Raw genomic sequence first — 20,479 nt, 5'->3', positions numbered from 1 at the left:
ACAACAAAAACATATGTACGGGCCAGGCGAAAAGCACAGCTAGTTCTGATATTGTGCTTTTAGTGCTCTGCAGCTCTGCCTTAACGGGGCTGTGACTCATTAAGCGATACCAGCGCGGAGCCTTTCTCTAATTTCACGTATTGCTTAGAGAGCGCCGGGTTGTAATTGCGTGTCAAAAGATTGCAAAAGGGAAAAAAAACAAAAAAAAAAAGAGGGGAGGGCCCTTTCCTGCTTTTTAGGTGGGATATTTTCTTTTTGGAACCGTTTGATATGACACACTGGGAATGTTTTATAAATCTTGGGGCTGAAGGGGTTTATCTGCCCTTTTGTTAAGGAAAAAACCCATCGGGCACGTTGTGGCTGGTGTCCTGTTCAAAGAGTTGAGGCTTTGAGAGCCCGTTCAATAGAGAGGTTTGATATCTCAGAGTTGTTTTGTGAGTTTTTGGATTAATTTGGCCCCTTGGCTAAAGCATAAAGGTTTTGGTTATATGTATATTTGGAAATTTCCCCATCCCTGGAAATGCTCAAGACCAGTCTGGATGGGGCTTGGAGCAACCTGGTCTGGTGGGAGGTGTCCCTGCCCTGGGCAGGGGGTGGGATGGGATGATCTTTGAGGTCCCTTCCAACTCTACCATTCTGTGATTCTATGAAATCGGTGGCTTCTAGGGGAGATTCTGAGAATAAAGGGTATTTGAGTTCCTTTCTTAGGGATAGATAGACAGGTCTCGTTTCTCCCTGTCCTATCTTGGCCCTCCCAGCGTGGTATCTCGGGTGGCATCACCACTGGGGCATCCCCACTTGCCTTGCTGTCCTTTGATGGGCGTTCTCTGCACAGGTTGCTTTGTTGGGACGGAAAGTGCTAGAAAGATCTTCGCTCAACCGCCGGGCCTTTGTGGTGAAGCTGTAGAGGCAGAGCCACTCGGTTCCATCCTGCTGTTTCCTTTGCTTGAAGAAAGTGTAACGAAAAAAAAAAAACACACCAAAAAACAAAAACCACCACCAAACCAACAAAACCCCATGTAAACATCCCGTTTTGGGGATGCCCGCCTTTTTCTAGTACTTTTCCCAACTTTGCTCTTCCAAATCCCGGCGTTGGGAGGCGAAGGCTTTCGGATCTGTTTGAATGAAACTAAAGCAGATTTGTTGATGTACACACTCCAGTACCTTAGCAACCAACCTGCATCTAGGCCAAGAGCTGAACATTTAGTCTTTAAACAATTCTTTGCTACCAATCTAGGAATGTTCTTGCATTTCAGAGTGCAAAACTAGTTGACATCTAGCGAGGAACAACATACATTATAAAATATGTACTCCTCCGCCGTGGGAGGAGAGGGAACTTATGTAAGCTCATTTCTCTGCTACTTTAATTGTAGTTTCTTGAGTCCTTGGAAGATGCATCCCCGGGAGCTGGATTGTTGTGTTCAGATGATTGCAAATTCTGCTTTATCAGTGCAAAATAGAGCTTTGGCGGTATTAAATCTAGGCAACATTACAGAATTGACTGGGAAATGATTGTTAATATCGGTGCTACTAAACTAAAAGATTGAGGAAAGGTCACTAACAAAAGATTAATCAAAAATTGCTGGGCTTATTATCGAACTGTTGGGATGGTATAGAGTTCTGAATGAAGTGATGGTGAAAATAAGTCGATGTTTGAGTAGAAAACACACAGCTTTCTCTCGCACGGTTTTTTGTATACCAGAAATGCACACGATGACGTGAAAGTGTAGAATGTGTCAGTAGAGAGGTGTCATTCAGAACCAAAGAGCGGTGCTGAGGGTTTATTGTGACATTGGAGACTGTCAGATTTATTTTCACACGTACCTATTCAGTAGGGAATTCTTTGCTGTTTTTTTTTTTCTCTGGCTGGTTGGGTTTTCTTTGAAAACCTGTGTCTCTGCCCTCCCTACAGAGCTTTTCCTGGTGCAAGAAACAAGAATACTCACCTGCTGGTGGAAAGCTGCATCATCTCTGTTAGCTGGGGAGCTGAAAGGTTGAATGTTTGGTTAAACAGTACACTTAATATATTAAATTAAAGTGACTTTCTTATGTGTGTGTCACACACAGGACCAGCTCTGATCAGAGTCACAATCAGACCGACCCGGGGTATTTTCCCTCCTGGTTTTCAGAATAGCAGGTGACATAAGAACCATGGGGTTTCACGTGGTGGTAATTTGTTGGAAATGGAATATGTTCACTGAATATGGAGTTGATTTTTCTTCCATCCCTTCACGCTGTCGCACACAACCTGCCCTGGTGGTTTCCCAGCCACACTTTGCCGAGAGGGCACAAGTTGAATTTATGCTGTTTATCGATGCTCAACAACAGTGGACGTTGATTTTTCTTCCATCCCTTCACGCTGTCACACACGACCTGCCCTGGTGGCTTCCCAGCCACGCTTTGCTGAGAGGGCACAAGTTGAATTCATGCTGTTTATCGATGCTCTCGACAACAGTGGATGTGGTGTGGAGTTAGTTAAAAGAGTTGAAAAAAAGAAATGAGTTGCTCTTACACTTTCCTCCTCTCTTTCTTTTAGTTACAGCTGCAGAAAACCCAATATTTGCAACTGGGACAGAGTCGTGGCCAGTACTACGGTGGGTCGCTGCCAAATGTGAATCAGATTGGAAACAGTGCCATGGATCTGCCCTTCCAGGTGAGTTCAACAGGGGGATTCTTTCTTTGGCTTGATTAATACTCTGCCTACATGCTATTTTTTCCTCCCAGAAGACCGTGAACTACCTGCTGGTGCAGAACACAGCACCGTGCCCTCAGCAAATCACCCTGTTTTAAAAATTTTTGCTTTTTTTGGAATGGACTATAGTTGTGTATGGGATGTGTGGATATATTTTATTGTATGTATTTAGTGTTAGTTTTCCCATTTCTGATGCTTTTATGTCAAGAGTAGGCAGAGGCGATGCAATTTGTCAGTGAATATTCGTGGAGGTGGGTTTGTTTAGGTTTTTTTTTTTTTTTGTTCAGTACCAAATTCATAACAAAATCTACAAAGATACTGTAGACTCAGTGCAAAAATGGAAGCAAATGATGAAAGTAATGTGGGGGTTTTAGGAGAGAAGGGGGAACAGGACCCACACCAGAGTCAGAATAGTCACTTTTCTTTGGGCTGGCTGAAAAGTAAATGTAGGGATGTACTGGCTTTATTTTTTCCTGCTGCTGTGACTCCAGAAATAACACACTATTAACAGAAAATCAGTGTTTTATGTGAATATTTTGCTGGGAGTGAGCACGTCTGGGCAGAAGGTGCTGTACAGAGGATAGGGTTGGGTGATGGATACTTGTGGGACTCCTGATTTCTGGAGGGTCCTCAAAATAATTAAAATTTCTGCATTAGTTTTCCTTTTTTGAGCCAGTAACATTTATATTTTATCTCACAAGGATGTGGTAAGAATGAAATTTTGCAGTTTGTGGTTTTCTGATGACAGTTCTGAAGGCAGTTCATAAATACCCAGAAAGTATTGATGAAACATCAACCTCTGCGTTTAGACATATGTGTTGTCAGCTCAATTTGTGGAGGTTAAAAGCTCGAATTTTGGGCAAGAGGAGAAGCAAATATCTGTTTTAATCTGATTTAGGGAATACAGTGCAGGGGTCTCTAAGCTTATGAAGCCCTAAGTGTTATTCCACAAGTTTGTGGTCTATTCAAGATTTTATCTTTAGGTTCTTGTTAAGGAGGTTCACAGTTAACGTTCTTTTTAAGCAGTAGTATTTCAGTATTTTTGTGCTTGATGGCCGTTACAGAAATTCTTTTAGTCCTGAAACTAATGGAATGCTTGAAAAGTGAGTATTCAAAAATTTATGAATGACTAGAGGAGGATACGGAAACAAATTGTCCTTAAGCTCCAGGGTTTTATATATTTTTTTAATATATTTTTTCATACATTGAATTTTGGGCAAGAGGAGAAGCAAATATCTGTTTTAATCTGATTTAGGGAATACAGTGCAGGGGTCTCTAAGCTTATGAAGCCCTAAGTGTTATTCCACAAGTTTGTGGTCTATTCAAGATTTTATCTTTAGGTTCTTGTTAAGGAGGTTCACAGTTAACGTTCTTTTTAAGCAGTAGTATTTCAGTATTTTTGTGCTTGATGGCCGTTACAGAAATTCTTTTAGTCCTGAAACTAATGGAATGCTTGAAAAGTGAGTATTCAAAAATTTATGAATGACTAGAGGAGGATACGGAAACAAATTGTCCTTAAGCTCCAGGGTGTTTGATATTTTTTTAATATATTTTTTCATACACACACACACACACAAAATTCCAAAGTTGATCCTATTTCAGATAACAAATGGTGACAAGCAATGAAATAAAGCCGTGTATTGCTATCGGTGATGAATGCTTTCCAGGTTTTTCAATTTTAAGCTAACATACGATGAAATTGCCAAAAGATACTTGTGGGATGTGCGGATCAGGTGAAGCCTGTGGGAGCCTTAGTGTCTGAGAATCTTGGTTCTTTGCATTTACAGCACAACGGAGCTCTGGCAGAAGCCTTTGGAGCAGTTCCTGTCTCTTTGGTAAACAAGTATTTAGGTTTGTGCAAATACGTATTTAGGACTGGTGTACTGTTTGCCCAGGTAGATACGTATTTTAGCACATGTTACACTTTTTTTTTTTCTTTTTTTTCCTGGTATGCACAGTATTTATTTGATTCACCCTCCCAGCTCTAAAGGAGTTATGGTCTGTCACATAAATACAGGTTTTGCCATGCATCCCGGTTTGGAACATGCATAATAATTCCTGTACAGACTCCCCCGGACTTGCTGTGGTTCTGTCGTGTGATTACTTATGATTTCTGGGGGATTAATTTGATGCAGGCGGTGGTTTCTTTGGCTCTGTCTTGGCCTGTGATTTAAGCCATCTCTGCGCATGCGCACTTAGCCTGCATGTTGAACTCCATCGGGAAGGGCAGAATGATAACCCCGACGCTGCTTGGCTCCAGGAGGCACCGAAATGTGAACCCTCAGTAGGTCCCACTCCTCTCTTTCCCCCTCATCCACCTCGCTCGTATTTATTCCTGAAGTCGATGCCTTGATAAATCTTAAAGGGACACTGTTGCTTCAGAGCACGCAGCTTTTTCCTTCCTGTCTGTATTTAGCTGCTTTGGTTTTTAGTGTTTTCTGAAGTTTTGGTTCTGATCTCAAATCCCTGAATGTTTTTTCAGGGAAGCAGAAAAGTTCTCTTTCTTCATTACCCAAGTAAAATTGATGCTCAGACCTGTTCTTTTTTTTTTTATTCACATTTTTAAATTTTGTTTACTATATTTAAGTCTGACGTGCCTTGCCAGGATGGGGCTTTTGATAAGTGTGTATTGCCTGGTGTTTTGGTCCAGGGTAGGTTTCATGGGGTGAAAACTGTTCAGAGGAGCCAAACCTGTTGGAGGTGATACCCATTTCCTCAAATGTTTGTATTCTTTTTGGATTTCCCCGGGCAGGTTAGGGATTCACCTGGGATCTTTGTTCCTGGAAAGCCAGAGAACAGGGTTGCCCAAAAACTCCTCGCTCTCTAAATTGTAGCCCTGTGATGGGGCATGGTCCATGTCTCCTTGTGCCACTGTTGAACTCAAATTCGATTTTTTGGTGTGTTTTTAATACAGAAGTTGTGCCAGAGAAAGAAATTCAAGAAATAACTATTTTTTGCATACAGCTTTTTGTCTATATACTAATATGCATTGGCTTCCTTTTAAATTCCAGGTGAGGTCTGCATTCTGTGTGCTTCACACTGCCTTCTCCTTTTTTAGTAACTTTGTGGTTGATGCCACTGACATAAGAAATTGCTTCTCCTGTTGACCTTCCAAACACGCATGTATTTGCAAATTTTCCTGCCTCTTGGGGTGGAATTGATATAACAAAAGCACAAAGAAGAGTTTAAGAACTTTTGTTGTTGTTTTAGAATTGCGAGCATTCCCAGTTGTATGTGGTGCCAGTTGAGTAGAACTAGGTTTTTATTCAGTGTTTGCAGCAGAGATGAAACCAAGGGGTTTTAATTTGGATTATTTAAAATTGAGATGCTATGACTTGAAGTTTTCTAACTCTTCATACAAGGAAGTCATATGTGCTAAGGAACTAAAGCAAAACACCATGATCTTAGGGACTGACAGTGCAGTAAAAAGTCACTGTGCTCTCTTGCTCGTCCCGTGTTGACTTAAGCAATATTCTGCTGCATAGAAAGTGCTGGCCCTGAAATGAGAAAATAAACACCGCGGCCACTTTGCCTCCATTTATATTAGCACAGGTTGTGTGTGCATAGAGGGAGAGGAGACTAATATTTGCTAAATAGAAAAGAGTTTAAAATAGTTAGAGGACTCTTTAAAAAGTTATTACGAACAGAAGATTTAAAACTAATTGTAAAACTTTTTAGAAATAACCATTTAAACAACCAAGGCTGGACACTTTAAAAAATAAACCCGAGATGAACGTGGAAGCCAGATGGTTTCATGGCTTGGCAGCCAGGACAGTGCATTTGCCACGTGCAGCACCTGAATGGAGGAGGAAATTTTGGATTTCCAAACAGATGGTGTTGAGGGACTCAGCAAAGCTGTTCACATTGGCAGGGAGTGGAAGACTCTGTAGCTTTTTTTTTTTCCCCCCCCCTGAGACCCATATATTGCTGTTGGAAGTATGAGTAGAGATTGACCATTCCATACTTCCTTTCCTCCCCCCTCTCCCCAGGTAGACACTGGGAAGGGCTTTTGAAAACGTGGGAGAAGTTTTCCAGTTCAACCTGGGAATTCATCTCCCCTGTCCTTTCTCTGCCACCCTCACTCTCTGACAATAAACTCTCTCCAGATACCAGCGCTGATAAGATTCGGGGTGGACTCAGCCCAGCTGGGTTCGCTGCGCGACCTGAAGGAAATGAACATCACTCCAAAAATATTGGATGCCGTAACTTTTTTCTAGACAGAGGAGGAAGGAAACTGCTTTTCTTTTTCTTTCAATCCTATCAGTGTCCCCTTAAAATAATTACCCTGAAAAGGAGGGGTGAAGGGAAGCTTTGAGAGAAGGCGGCGTGTTCTGGGGAACGTTAGGCTCAGGGTGCATCTTCTTCCCCCATCTCCTGCCCTTGTAGTTGGAGCTCCGGTTGTCGGCACGTTCCTCCTGGCTGCATGCTGCATGTGACACCGAGGGAATGGTCATGGCAGGAGGCTCCCTGCCACGCTCACTTGTGGTATTTTAGAGATGCAAAGTTTTGGAGAGCAGCGCTGATTGATGAGAGGGCAGGTCCAGCATGGTCTGCCTCCACTTGTCTCTGAGCTCTGTCTGGAAGAGATAGCCTTGGTTAATTGCTTTCCGTGGCTGGAGCGAAAATGTTGCTGGAGGGAAAATGTACGTGGGTACACTCGTCCATATCTTTTTTTTTTTTGAGTTTTATTCCTTAGACTAATGGAGCCTTGCGTAGGATCTGGATAGGTTCTGGGTGCCGGTGTGTGTGTTTTTCTGTGTGTAACTTCATGTGTCTCTCCTCTCAGACTCCTTTTCAGTCGTCAGCTTTGGACACGAGCAGAACAACCCGGCATCACGGGCTGGTGGACAGAGTGTATCGTGACAGAAACCGCCTGGGCTCCCCGCATCGACGCCCTCTCTCTGTGGATAAACACGGAAGACAAATATCCTTTGGCTCGTGAGCTGGCAGCCAACACCTACCTCTTCAACAATACCATAATTTTCAGGTTTTGGAGTTCCCTTCTTCCTCCCTTCCTCACCTGTCAGTGGAGTTGCTTCCCATTTATCTGTGCAGTTGATGTCAGCTGCTTTTTCTGAACTGGGATGTAGTCTATAAATACCTACTATTCTGTAGAGTAAGCATTTACCTTTCTCTCTTTCCTCGGCTCTAAGTGGGGATAATGATACACATGAAGCTGAGAGGGACTGAGATCCTTTGATGGAAAAGGCGAAGCGGTCTCGATGAAACTGAGTTTCCCTTCAGAACTGTGTAAACCCAAACCAGACTAATTCTTTGCAGTTGGTTGTGCATTTTTATTACAAGTTGATTCATCGGTTTAGCATTTGCCAAAGCGCTATTTCTTCTTGCCGTTTGTGAAAATGAATTAGCTTATTATTTCTGACTGGCTTGAAATGTGCCGCAATCAGACTGGTTTGATGGGGCTAAAGGGGCCGTGCGAGTGGGAGAGCGGGGAGATGATGGCTTCTCAGGGAGGACTTAGATGCTCAGAAAGGGAGAAGGAGGATGATTGTCCTGTTGCTCAAACATTACAATAGCCCAGAAAATATTTTGTTTTGAGTGTCCTTTTAAAGTCAGGATGTTCCCCACAGGGGCTCTGCTTGCTTTTCTGCTTTGAACTTAATGGTTCTGATGGGGTAATTTGAGTTATTCCTTAGAAAAAGCATCCAAATAGGCCTACTGCTTAAGTGAGCAAGTGGTGTTCTTGCCCTTAACTGATGGAATCACGTGGACAGCTGTCCCTACGGCACTGTGTATCTGTCACCTCCGTCGGACACGAGCTGGAGAAGGTTTGTAGCACAATCGTGTGCGTGTGTGTTAGTGTTTGGCCTGTGTTCTCTGACACCACAACACTCCCGTGTGCCACAGAGGCCTTCATTGTTCCCCACAGCAGCTGGTCGTCTGAATCGCTGTACCTTCCTGAATTTAGAAATTGATTTTTTTTTTCCTTCTGTTATGCTTATTCTTTCAGATGACTCACTTTTAAACTTAAGGTGTGTCACCTAATGGGATCTTTTTAAGCGTAAATCTTGCTGGGTGGACCCAGGCATACCCCAAAATTGTTGAATTGTAAAGCACTTGGATATTTCTCACTGCTCGTTGCCTGGTCCTGCCCCTCCTGCTCCCAACATTGAGATGCCCAGTTGCCCAAGTGGTTGCCTACATTCCCAGGCAAGGAGAGCTCATCAGGAGATGTGTTGAGCGTGGAGGTTCCCATCTCCACAACATAATTCCATCCTGAACCAGTCGTATTCCCTCCCTGTGAAACAGGAATGCTTTCTTTTCAAAGACTAGTAGAACGAAAGGATGTATAAGCACTTAAAAATTGCATTATTTGATCATGCATAATCTCAACAAAGCATATCAAATTATTTTCTAACGGTGGCAGCCAATTTATCCTGTATTCCTCTCCATCCCACTATTGAAACAATTGCTCTTCAAACCTGAACTGATTTGTTCTGCGAATTGTGCAGGAAATTGTGCCTGATATACACCATATATAGATTTTACTTTTTTAATGCAGTGTATTTGGGTTGGTTATTGAGTTGGTTACATTTATCTGAGGTAAACATTCCCTTATTTAGAGAAACTGACAATAAAAATACTGGGTTTGCCTCCTTCCTTTCAGGACAAATTCTGATTCTGCCTTGCACCAGAGTACTATGACCCCAGCTCAACAAGAATCCTTTTCAGGAGGGTCACAGGACATGCAGCAGAAAAGAGGTAAATGGAGAAACCCAGTAAAAATATGTGTAACATTGAAAGCATTGTACGTCAGAGTATGTGCACACCTATTGGTGTTCATCTATTTCTATAAATACCCATGTGGATAACACTCTGTGGATTCAGTTACGCAGGAATTGGAACAAAGCACCACATTTACTCTTCTGCCTACTGAAATCCAGAAAAGATGATACAAAGCTCATAGAATGTTTTCCTGAACCCCGTATTCTGTTATTTGAAGACCTTGCCCTATGGGGAAAAGCAGTCTGGGCTTTGGGACTCTGGTGGTCGGGCTGCTCTCGGGGGCACTAGAGGTTTGTAGAGGTCACAGGCGTTTCATGGTCAGTGATACCACATCGGGAAGTAGCAAGACTTCACCTAATTTATATTTATGGGGTTGTGATCACCGGTGAGCACACCCTCGGAGGCAGTGCTGACAAACAGTGCTCTGTGACAACATCTGGAGTCAGGAGCTGGAGCAGCACAGCTCCCAGCACTAACAATTCTGGTGCCCTCTGCTGGCCCTCCTTCCTGCTGCCACTTCAAGAAATGCATTAAAAGCTCTTAAATCTGTGTGGAGAAATTTAATCCATAAATAACCACCTGGAGAGGGGTGAACACGCAACAGTCGGGTGCGTATGCGCTGTACTGCAGCTCTTCCATGTCCTTCTAGAGCTGTAAAACATTAAATAATGATGATCTTAAGCAGTATTACATAAATATGGATTTATGGTCATCAGTGTGAAAGGCTCCTGTTGATGCATCTCTCTGGCTGGGCTGTCTTGTGCTGTTTTCTTGTCACCTTGCTATTAGCAGGTGACATTAATTTCATCAACGATGAAACAGTTGATTGCTTTGAACAAACAAACGTGCTTGGAATATGGAGAAGTAACAGCTTCGTAACATTTCTCTGTCCCAGGGGAGATGGTCTGGATTTTTCTCCTCTGGAATCATCCTGTGGCCACCTGTCAGATGTAGCGGGTGTAGATCATTTGTGCAAAATGCAAAAGATAAGAAAAACCAAGTCCCAAGATACACTTTTCCATTTAGATCTAAGCAGACTAAATTGGAGGCCAAATTTTTTTAAACGTATTATTTGGGATTTTTTTTTTTTAAGCTGATAATGTCTCCTTGCCAATTAAATAGGATTTTAGTCCCTTCTGGTGTTCGTCTTTTTAAATTTTGGTTTTATAACAGTGGAGTGCCACTGGTTCATATTCATTGATAATAGGTTACTTAAGAGGTTTCAAATGGTTAACCTTCCAATCTGAAAATGTCTTACTGAGAAGCTTAATACATGATAATGTATAATAACAGTAGTATATATAATATATAATATGATTCCTTTTGTTCTCATTTTTTCCAGTTCTATTACTGACTGTCCCTGGAATGGAGGAAACCACCTCTGAGGCAGACAAAACTCTCTCTAAGCAAGGATGGGACACTAAAAAGGTAGGAATCTCGCATTTCAAAGTGTGGAGATTTTACTTCCTAAATGTATTTAGGTAAACCCATGCTCTAAATATTGTCAACCAAAACAAACTACTTGCAGAGATTAGAGATTAAATGCTATATTTAGCAACAAATCACTAAAGAGTAGATCAGAAAGGCATTTTATGTGTGCGTGCACATGTTTGATTTTATCAGGAGAAACTCTTTAAATTTGAGCCTTGTTGGGCCCATAAAGCAATGAAGGTGACAAGTTTCTTCACAGAGCTCTTGTGTAGAAGAACAGCTGTTCTGTAGAAATGTATTAAATCAAATAAAACTTACTAATTGAGCTATATCCTCAGCATTGATCTCTAGCGGTATCTTTGCCTTTAAAAATATCTTCCTTCTATTTTAGACTGGGTCATCAAGACCTAAATCATGTGAAGTTCCAGGAATCAAGTAAGTTTTGAGAAAATTTTTCTAAAGAGCATTGAGATCTTGTAAGAATCAATGGTATATATTGAATGTCACGTATTGAATGTGAATATTGAATTCTTGCTTTTGAGTTTCCTGAGAAGTCCTTAGATGCTATAACACTGCAATAGATACCTCTCTGGGTGACCCACTAGCTGTTACATCTCTGAAATACAATATATAGTTCTGTATATTGCACCTTCCTTTTTAAAAAAGACTTTATAGATCTGTCCAGGCTGAAATTTAAAAGAGCATTGAGATCTTGTAAGAATCAATGTTATATATTGAATGTGAATATTGAATTCTTGCTTTCGAGTTTCCTGAGAAGTCCTTAGATGCTGTAACACTGCAATAGATACCTCTCTGGGTGACCCACTAGCTGTTACATCTCTGAAATACAATATATAGTTCTGTATATTGCACCTTCCTTTTTAAAAAAGACTTTATAGATCTGTCCAGGCTGAAATTTAAATTGAGATGTGTCTTTTTTTTTTTTTTTCTTTCTCCCTTTTTTAGCATCTTTCCATCAGCTGACCAGGAAAACACTACAACACTGATTCCTGCCACGCATAACACGGGTGGCTCCCTGCCAGACCTGACCAACATCCACTTCCCTTCCCCGCTCCCCACACCCTTAGATCCCGAGGAATCCACATTCCCAGCCCTGAGTAGCTCCAATAGCACCGGGAATCTTGCTGCCAACCTGACTCACCTGGGCATCAGCACCGCCAGTCAGGGTAAGAGCATCGTCCTCAGGTGTTGGTACAGATTGTCCATAATACCTCACAATTAGGGAGATTTCTTTGCTGGGTATTACTGTTTTGTCTGAGAGATAATTGCTCTTTGCAGTTGATGTTGATGGACATTTCTTTGTAAACGAGTTTTATCAGGCCATTTCTGCACAAAGAAGTAAGAAAGCTGTATTTAGTTATACGACTTACAAATTGTCTTTCATTTTTCTCGTGTTCTTGCTGCCCAAATCATCTTCTTTGGTTTTTGTTTATTTGTTTGTTTATTTTATGTGTAAGACCCCAGGAGAGACTGGCACCCAAAGCTGCTTCCCTTGTAATTCATTGCCCTTAACCCCACCCAGCACTTGTGTTATGGAAATATCTTAAGTCAACCTTTTGTTTTCATTCTTTTAGAATGTTAGGGGTTTTTGTCCTGTGTGAGAATTCTTTTGGAGAGAGAACCTTTAGTGCTTCATCTGAAGCAAATTTTCTTTTTTGAGCAATCAAGAATAACGTGGAGCCTTTACAAGGCTTGTGAGTTTTTCTAAGCTTAAGTTTTGAAAATATCCTGAATATTCAGGCTACGTTTTAGAGCAGGGCTTTGTGTGCACACCTTAATTTCTCACTGCTGTCAGGGTGGTGCCTTTGTGGTGAAATTAGTGCTTTCCTAGTGAGGTAGGTTTTGTTGCAAGTTCTTTTCAAGGACCATTGCTGTTGGAGCCTGGTGAGTCCCAGTTGTGTTTGTTGTGCTTTTTGGACTTCAGCAATAGTGATAATTTTATTTTAAAATAACCTTAAACCGCACACAAACATTATTTGCTGTGCTGGCAGTTTAAAATATACTGATCACCTGATAATTTCAGGATTAAATTTAACTTTACAGCCTAAACTGGTGATTGCTATTTTTTTTTTACATAATTTCACTGGGTCATACTCAAATAGTTGAGAAGAAGGTTGCATTTTTTTTCTTGTGAGTGACAATTGCAATCGCTTGGTTCCTAGAATAGAAATGAGGCGCTGTATCCAAAAATACAAGTATATTTCCTGTCTGAGGCAGGATTCCCTTCCCCACTTAAAAATCCTCTCATACATTGGGAAAAGGAAATAATTCTAATCAGGTTAATGCAGTGTTATGGCTGAGAGGTTTTATTTAAGAATGAAGCAAGAAGATGGTTTAACCGTTGAAGTACAGAGTAGGGCGGCAGCTTTCGGCATCTTTTAACCCATTTTCAGGTCTCAAAAAAGATTATCTAAAGGTTCAGAGATGGGCTGTCACTCAAGCAGAACTTCCCAAGTCTGTGCAAAGAGAACTATTGTGTGTATAAAAAGAAATGAGCTACTTTGGTGGAGTTAGGCCAGATTGAGTCGCTACGTTTTTTTTTGCCCTACTCATAATTAGCAAAGTAAATAGTATAAAACCAAACCGGTAAGTATATAATTGCTTTGAAAACATTTCCTGATCTACCAAAGACAGAACAAATTAAAAAGATACACTCATTGATGATTTTCTGCTTCTCTTTGGAGGCTGTCCCATGGTTTAATCTTTGGCATAGTCAGTGTTTGGTGCTTTTTTAACTGATTTTTTTTTTTCCACACCCTCCTTGCCTCTCTTTATCTTCTAGCTCTTTAGCCAAAAACATAAAGGCTTTTGAACCTTTTGCAGGAGCTTTGTGTCGCACAGGCCATGTCCTCAGCAGCCCCCAAGAAAAAGGTGGGGAAACAAATTACCTGTGAGGTTATAGAGAAGTAACAGTGATTTCAGAGCACGCGTTGGTGCGTCTGAGTCTGTGGGTTCACTGACATGTTCCGTGAGACGGTGTTGATTTTGAAAACATGGCAGGGGAAACCAGGCAGGCTTCAGAATCTGCACAGTTGGAGCCAGTTTGCCTGCTGGCTCCTTGGCAGCCCGGGCTTCCTGGCTCCCTGGCAGCTTGCCTGGAAGCCCTGAACGTTTGCCAAGTGCCTGGGAGCTCGCAAGGCTCCTGTGAATTCCTTCTTTCTGGCAGCTCTGGGAGAACAGCTCACTCGTCAGATTGTCCTGAAATCACTTTCCAGGGTGTCTCGGTTCCTCTAGGGTGAGGCAGAAAATAGGGGAGGGTTCAAAACTTCCTGATATTTTATTTTTTTTTTTTGCCTTGAATTTGAAGAAAATGACAATGCTTGAATTGTTTATTCCTACAGCCTGCTCGGTCGTGGCTCTTTAGAGTGTGAAGGATATTTCCTGCCTTCCTGTGCTCTGCTATGCCATTAAAAATGGAGTGCTTCCTGTGTAACCAGTTTTTCTTCTGCATTTTCCATTAAATAAGTGTTTGCTTTTATAATATCTCAAGTGCCTTCTGATTAGCCTTGTTATATGATCTGTTATCTTCTTCCTGAAGTTTCAGCCCTTACAAATGGAGCAGAATGTGCTTTTCCTGGGATCAGCGTGTGCAGCCCGGGAGCGAGAACTGAGACCCGTGGTTTTTGTAAAGCCCCGAAGCTGCTCTGCCTGTTTTGGTTTAGAGGCAGATTCCGTGCACAAATCCTGCTCCGGGATAAACCACAGGGATCTTTCTCCCACCCTGATGCTCTTCAGCCTGACAAAATTAATTGTGAATTATCTAACGAGTTTCAGCCTGATCGGTCAAGGCGCGTTCGGCACTTTGCATTAAGTGGTTGTCCACTTAGGCCTTGCGTTTTTCATCGTTGAGGTAATTACCTCTGTACAAATATCAATAATCCATTGCTCTGTTCCCATTCAAGCTGTGGTTTTTCCTTTCCTGGCAGGAATGACGACGACGCCAGCCCCTTCCCAGCAGCACCGTCAGCCGACGGTCAGTCCCCTGTCCCTGGGCACGGACTCGCGGCGACCACAGTCCCAGCAGATGTCTCCGACGCTCTCCCCTCTGTCACCCATCACTCAGGTAGGAACTCACTTGGAGAATTAATTTTTTTTTTTAATCCCAGGTGAGTTGTTTCACTCTACCTGAGGAGGAGCCGGCTGTAACTTCATCTCTCTTGTTCTGTAATTTTCTTTAAATGTGTTCGTTAATTCAGAGCCTTAAAAAGGGGAGCGGTTTGGAGAGGGGACAGATTTTACTTCTGCTTTTCTAGAACTGTGATAAAAACCATCTATTGGGACACTTTTCTGTAACGGTATTGTCCCAAAGTTAGTTGTGAAATTTGAAAGACACTTCTCTAATTGATGAGTGAAGCTCAATTAGCTTTTCTAATTGAGTTAATAAGTGTGACTCTGCGACTGCCTGGGTTGTCAATTCCTGACCTGGGCATTCAGCTGGGCTTTTTGGAGTATTTGTTTATTGTACACTGGGGGTGATGTTAAGATTTTTGAAACGTGCTCTTGACTGTTTCTGAACCTTTTGTTAAGATATTTTTTAAATGTGAGATGAGCTTGACTTAGTCCTAAGTTCACTTGGGGTGAAACTTGATGTGCTTGAAAATGAAACGACCTGCCAGCGCGGATGATTTTTGACTGTTCTTTTCCAGGCCGTGGCTATGGATGCGTTGTCTCTGGAGCAGCAGCTTCCCCCCTACCCTTTTTTTACCCAAACAACTTCCCAGCAGCAGCAACAGCAGCCCCAGGTGGCGAGTACCCTGCCCCAGAACACTCCTCTCATGCAGAGCTCGGGCCTTCAGCGAGGAACGCAGCTCCCACCGCTCTCCGTCACCGTCCCCTCCACCATCCCCCAGTCCCCCCCGGGCAGCCAGACCCAGCCCTCCATGGGAATAGACATCAACTCGGTAAGTGTGGGGCAGGGCTGGAAGGGAGGGAGCTTTCCTTTGGAAAACCTGGAAAAATGCAGCGTAGTGGCAGGGAAAAGCTGGGCAGCCTTTGTAATATATATACTTTTCGGCAGAGCCTGAAGTAGACGTCGAAACATCTTGGTTGAATCCACATTTATGTGTTTTCTAGAGGAAAATTGGGTTTTAATGGAAAATTGGGCTTTAATACGCGTTTAGAGAGACCATAGTTTCATAAAACAGTGTCCCTTAAAACTCCATGTTTGATCGGACCAGCTTAAATACAGAATCACAGAATCTTCTAGGTTGGAAGGGGCCTTAAAGATCATCTTGTCCAACCGTCAGTCTAATACATCAGCATTTATTTTATATCTTGCTGCTGCCGTTGCACTGGTAGGTTTTCAGGCTGTTAAATGTCACGCACCCCCAGCACAGTGTACGTTACACGCTGTGCCTTGACCAGAGGGAGGAGCTAACAGAAATTCCATAAAGAAACCTGCTAACAAACATTATCCAAAAGTTGGAAAGAACTGGGTATTTTCTATACTTCCTGTATTTAGAACCCTTTTGTTTTAAGGACTTTCAGACCATACATTATTACTTCAAAAATTGGATTTGTGGCTTCCTTCGGGTGCGCAGAAGAACTGGAGTGTGTTCATTCGTATACTGAGGATTTATGGACAGATTTCTTTTCTTGCTTGTTTTAACATGGTCTGGTATGAAATGTTCTGTCTGTCTCAGCACACGAAAACCCAAAATGCAGAGCAGGAGGAGGGTTCCAGGCTACTGAGGGAAGAATTTCACAGCTTGTTCTCTGCTCCTTCTGCCCTGCTGCGTAGGATCTGGGTTGTCTGACCTCTTGTGTCCTCCTGGCAGTGTCGTAGTGACAGTAATTGGTTTGAGAATGAGAAGAAATCAGTGTCTATTGATCCTAGCACTCGATCGTGGCTTTAATTAGTGGATAAAATTTTTAATGGTTTGTGCCGATTAGTGCTTCTTGAAAGAAGCCACTTCCCTTTCCGGGTTGGAAGGGGAAGAGGAAAAGACAAATCCAGCAGTGGGAAGAACTCCTCAAAATGTGTCCCCATGCTTTGATTCTAATAATCCAGTAGCTACAGATTATTCTGATTTTCATTCTTTGCTTTCTGTGTTGCTTTCCTCATCCTGAACTTCTTTAAGGCCTTAACTTTTAGGGTGCTGTGCTTGTCTTTTAAAGCAACTGAAATCATTCATAAATAACCTGAAGTTTAACACTAGTTCATCGAAAAGCCGTCTGAGCTGTGTCATGGTCTCACCAGCAACCTCTAGTTTTTGTAAAGCGATATTAAAATTAATTTTGCTGTAGTTGGGATGGCTGCTTAAAGTGTGTAAGAAGCAACGCAGGGCTACAAAGATGTATTTTTTCAAGATTTCCAGAATTGGGTGTCAGAATTGTTGGTGGGGCAGCGTTCTCCCACACTGCAGAGCTCTCTGGTTAAATTACTCCTTTTCTTAGAACCTGGACTGCAGGTTTTCCTCGATGTTAATTTCTGAAGGAAGTATAATGAGAAAAGCTGTACTATTTATGTTAATTAGTGCACTGTTCTCCTTAAATGCCATTAAGATCATTAATTTGTTCAAATCCAGGGTTCTTTATGACCAAAAAAAAAAAAGGTAAATCTTTGAAAATGTGTTCTCAAGAAGACTGAGAACGATGTAAATATCAGTAATATAAACCTGCAAAACGTGGTGTGAATTCTCAGACAGTGTCTGTTCCGTGTCCTGGGGTAAAAAGCAGCTTTGAGAAGGATTCCAGGTTACACACTTGTGTCCTGGTAACACACCCAGGCTGTTCAGGACGAGGCAGAGTAAAACAAGGAGGATTTCCCAGAGCAGTGTAAGCACAGGTTAAGGATGTGTGGGTACGGCAGCTGAATTAAAGGATAAATTACATTATTTTTGAGCTATTCCCAGCTTTCAATACTTTTTTTTTCCCCTAAATCGTTGGCTGACCAGCTTTTTTTTATTTTTATTTTTGAAATTGAGCGTAACTGAGAACAGTGAGGAAACATTTCACCAGTTTTGCTTGTAGGACAGTCCTGCCCTGCTCTCGGCGAGAGTTGCTGAAGAGGATGGTCTCTCCCAGCTTCCTCCAGCTGTGCGCGCCAGAAGTTTGAGAATTTTCCAACCTTCCATCAATCCCATGGTCTTTAATTCTGTGTTGTTCTGTAGGCTTCACTCCAGCAGTACCGCAGTAATGCTGGCTCCCCAGCCAACCAGTCTCCCACCTCTCCTGTCTCCAATCAAGGCTTCTCTCCTGGCAGCTCCCCTCAAGTAAGGGACTCTGTGCTTCCACAGGCCTTGCTTCTTGTGTTTGTTTTTTAGTTGAGTCTCTCCATTACTGACCCATAGTTGTCTCACTGTAACTCTGTGTGCCTCATGCATTACCGGTGTCTCATCTTGTTCGCAGTTTCATTCAGTTCCAGAGTTTTTCAATAGCTGGTGAATTGCCATTTTGTTGACCAACCCTACTATTTGAACGCTCTTGAAACGCAGTGATTTCATAGAATCATAGAATCACAGGCTGGTTTGGGTTGGAAGGGACCTTAAAGACCATCCAGTCCCACCCCCCTGCCCTGGGCAGGGACACCTCCCACCAGCCCAGGTTGCTCCAAGCCCCCTCCAACCTGGCCTTGAACCCCTCCAGGGATGGGGCAGCCACAGCTTCTCTGGGCAACCTGGGCCAGGCTCTCACCACCCTCACAGCAAAGAAGTTCTTCCCCAAATCTCATCTCAATCTCCCCTCTTTCAGTGTCAAACCCTTCCCTCTTGTCCTATGGCTCCTCTCCCTCCACTTTCTTTGGGGACAGAACCCCCAGGCAGACCCCTTTCAATTAGCAATTTTTTGTAGGAGCTGACAGGTTGGGAGTGCAGGGGAGGGAGAAAGAAGTGTCCCCTGCAGCAGGATAACTCCTGTGGCACTAAATACCACTTGTGTGGCCTAAGGCATTTCCATCAGGACCTTTTTTGACATGGGAGTGTACACTTTGAAAGAAAACAGTGGAGAAAACACTCTTGAAAGTAGCAGTTGTGTCTTGTGGCTTGGGAGGAAGAGGGTAGTTAACACGCTTTCCTGCACGCTGGCTGGTTTTAATTCCTGTGTGTGTATATCCTCACACCTCCCCGTGTCCCGTAGGCAACTCAGAGCTTGGTGTGTCTGTAAACGGATGAAAGGGAATTTTTCTCTGCCAGCAGCTCCAAACAGTTAGAAACAAGGCAGCTTTTGGGGGGTGCCCCTAATGTGAGGGAACGAGTGCATTTCCAGTGCAGAAATAATCCCACGCTGCTAAACCAGCTCCGTGGGGCTGCCCTTTTCTTAAATCCCACCTGTAGAAACCAGGTGCAGGGAATTCTTCCAGAGCATCACAAAAGACTCTGAAAATACATTTTCTGTTTCACCATTTACCGTTGAAGGCTGTTAAGGAGGATCCTGTCTAAGTAAGTGCTGCCCCTTCACGGTTCCAAAGCCAGAAGCTTCGCCTCTCCCTGCCATTAGCCAGAGACAGGTCACTGGTAAGCTCAGCATTAGATCCGAGTGTCAGGACTGTCTGGATTTTCCTAACCCTTGCTTAATTGCTTCTTAACTTCTCTCTCTTCCACCTGCTTCTCCCAGTTCTGCCGGGTTCTGTGTGTTGTGGCTCAAAGAAAACAAGTGACCTGACTCCTCCAGGCTGTCACGTCGAGCAAAGCCGTTGCCAGTCCTGCTGCAGAGTCTCAGCTCCAGCTCTCATTTGGGCAGGGCACCTGATTTTTGATTTTTTATTTGATTTTTCTTTCCCCCCATTGGCTTCTCGATAACTCTTTTCTTGGTTTTGTCCACGGGCTCGTTGCCACTGCCCAGTGCAAAGTGCTGGGGCGCACACTTGGCTGTAATTTTTCCTGCTGGGCCTGTTTTAGCCTGTAAAACTCTTGCTGTTTTCAAGTGGGACACCCTAACTCTGCCTGGAAGGAAGAGGGTTGAGCAGTAGCCCCTTAAAAATACCCCCACAATTCTTGTATTTTTGCTAAATTAAAAATGAGACAGTTTTTCCTGCCTCTATCGGTGACCAAAAGCTGGTTGTGGCGAGCGAGCCATGTGGGGCAGTGGTCACAAGTATTAAGTGTGGAGAGAAGCAATGGGGGAAGGAAAAAAACCAGTTGGGAAGAAAAATTGGGGTTGGTTTTAATTACGGGGGCAGCTCCCAACCAGCAGGACCCAGCAGCCTGTAGAGTTTTTTTTGCCAGGAGTAGAGGCAGGTTGGTTCCAAGAGCAGAAACGTGCCCATTCTGGACCAGTTTGGCACTGGCTGACAAATGGAAGGTGTGACTGGGTGGGTGTCCTCCCCTTGCTCCCCGTTTCTCTGATTAATTTGAGGTGAAATGGTTCTGCAGCGTATCCGTACGAGGAGTGACACGCTCTAAAAATAGAAAATCTGCGGTTTGATTTTTATCACGTACGGTTCATTCACCAGAAGTTTTTTTTTGTTTATTTATATAATTAATTATTTATATATATATTTTTTAAATCTTTTCCACATCTCCAAATCTATTTGCTCTGGTGTTTTCGGATGTGCGTTTGTTACACGAAGGGCTTCCTGTTCAAACACAAATTGAAAAGCTCTGCTTGTAGTTCTCGCCTTGGTGTCTGCATGGCTCTTCATCGACAACG

The 20,479-nt window shown here is 42.9% G+C and overlaps 1 protein-coding gene across 1 annotated transcript in view; it reads left to right on the top strand.

Moving 5' to 3' along the window:
• Positions 1-2,151: 2,151 nt before the first annotated feature.
• The window catches only part of CRTC1 (CREB regulated transcription coactivator 1), a 24,081-nt gene continuing 5,753 nt past the window's right edge, over positions 2,152-20,479 (top strand). The window contains exons 1-12 of the mRNA XM_014938117.1: positions 2,152-2,169; positions 2,537-2,653; positions 4,480-4,527; positions 7,479-7,616; positions 8,420-8,481; positions 9,321-9,415; positions 10,782-10,867; positions 11,262-11,305; positions 11,837-12,057; positions 14,818-14,954; positions 15,538-15,792; positions 18,004-18,105. Coding sequence (XP_014793603.1) covers positions 2,152-2,169; positions 2,537-2,653; positions 4,480-4,527; positions 7,479-7,616; positions 8,420-8,481; positions 9,321-9,415; positions 10,782-10,867; positions 11,262-11,305; positions 11,837-12,057; positions 14,818-14,954; positions 15,538-15,792; positions 18,004-18,105 — 1,323 coding nt within the window. The remainder of the gene's footprint in view (positions 2,170-2,536; positions 2,654-4,479; positions 4,528-7,478; positions 7,617-8,419; positions 8,482-9,320; positions 9,416-10,781; positions 10,868-11,261; positions 11,306-11,836; positions 12,058-14,817; positions 14,955-15,537; positions 15,793-18,003; positions 18,106-20,479) is intronic.

This window comes from Calidris pugnax, unplaced genomic scaffold (assembly GCF_001431845.1).
Source record: "Calidris pugnax isolate Ruff unplaced genomic scaffold, ASM143184v1 scaffold46, whole genome shotgun sequence".
Classification (NCBI taxonomy): domain Eukaryota; kingdom Metazoa; phylum Chordata; class Aves; order Charadriiformes; family Scolopacidae; genus Calidris; species Calidris pugnax.
Note: the sequence above shows the minus strand (reverse complement) of the source record. Positions and strands in the feature narration are given on the sequence as shown.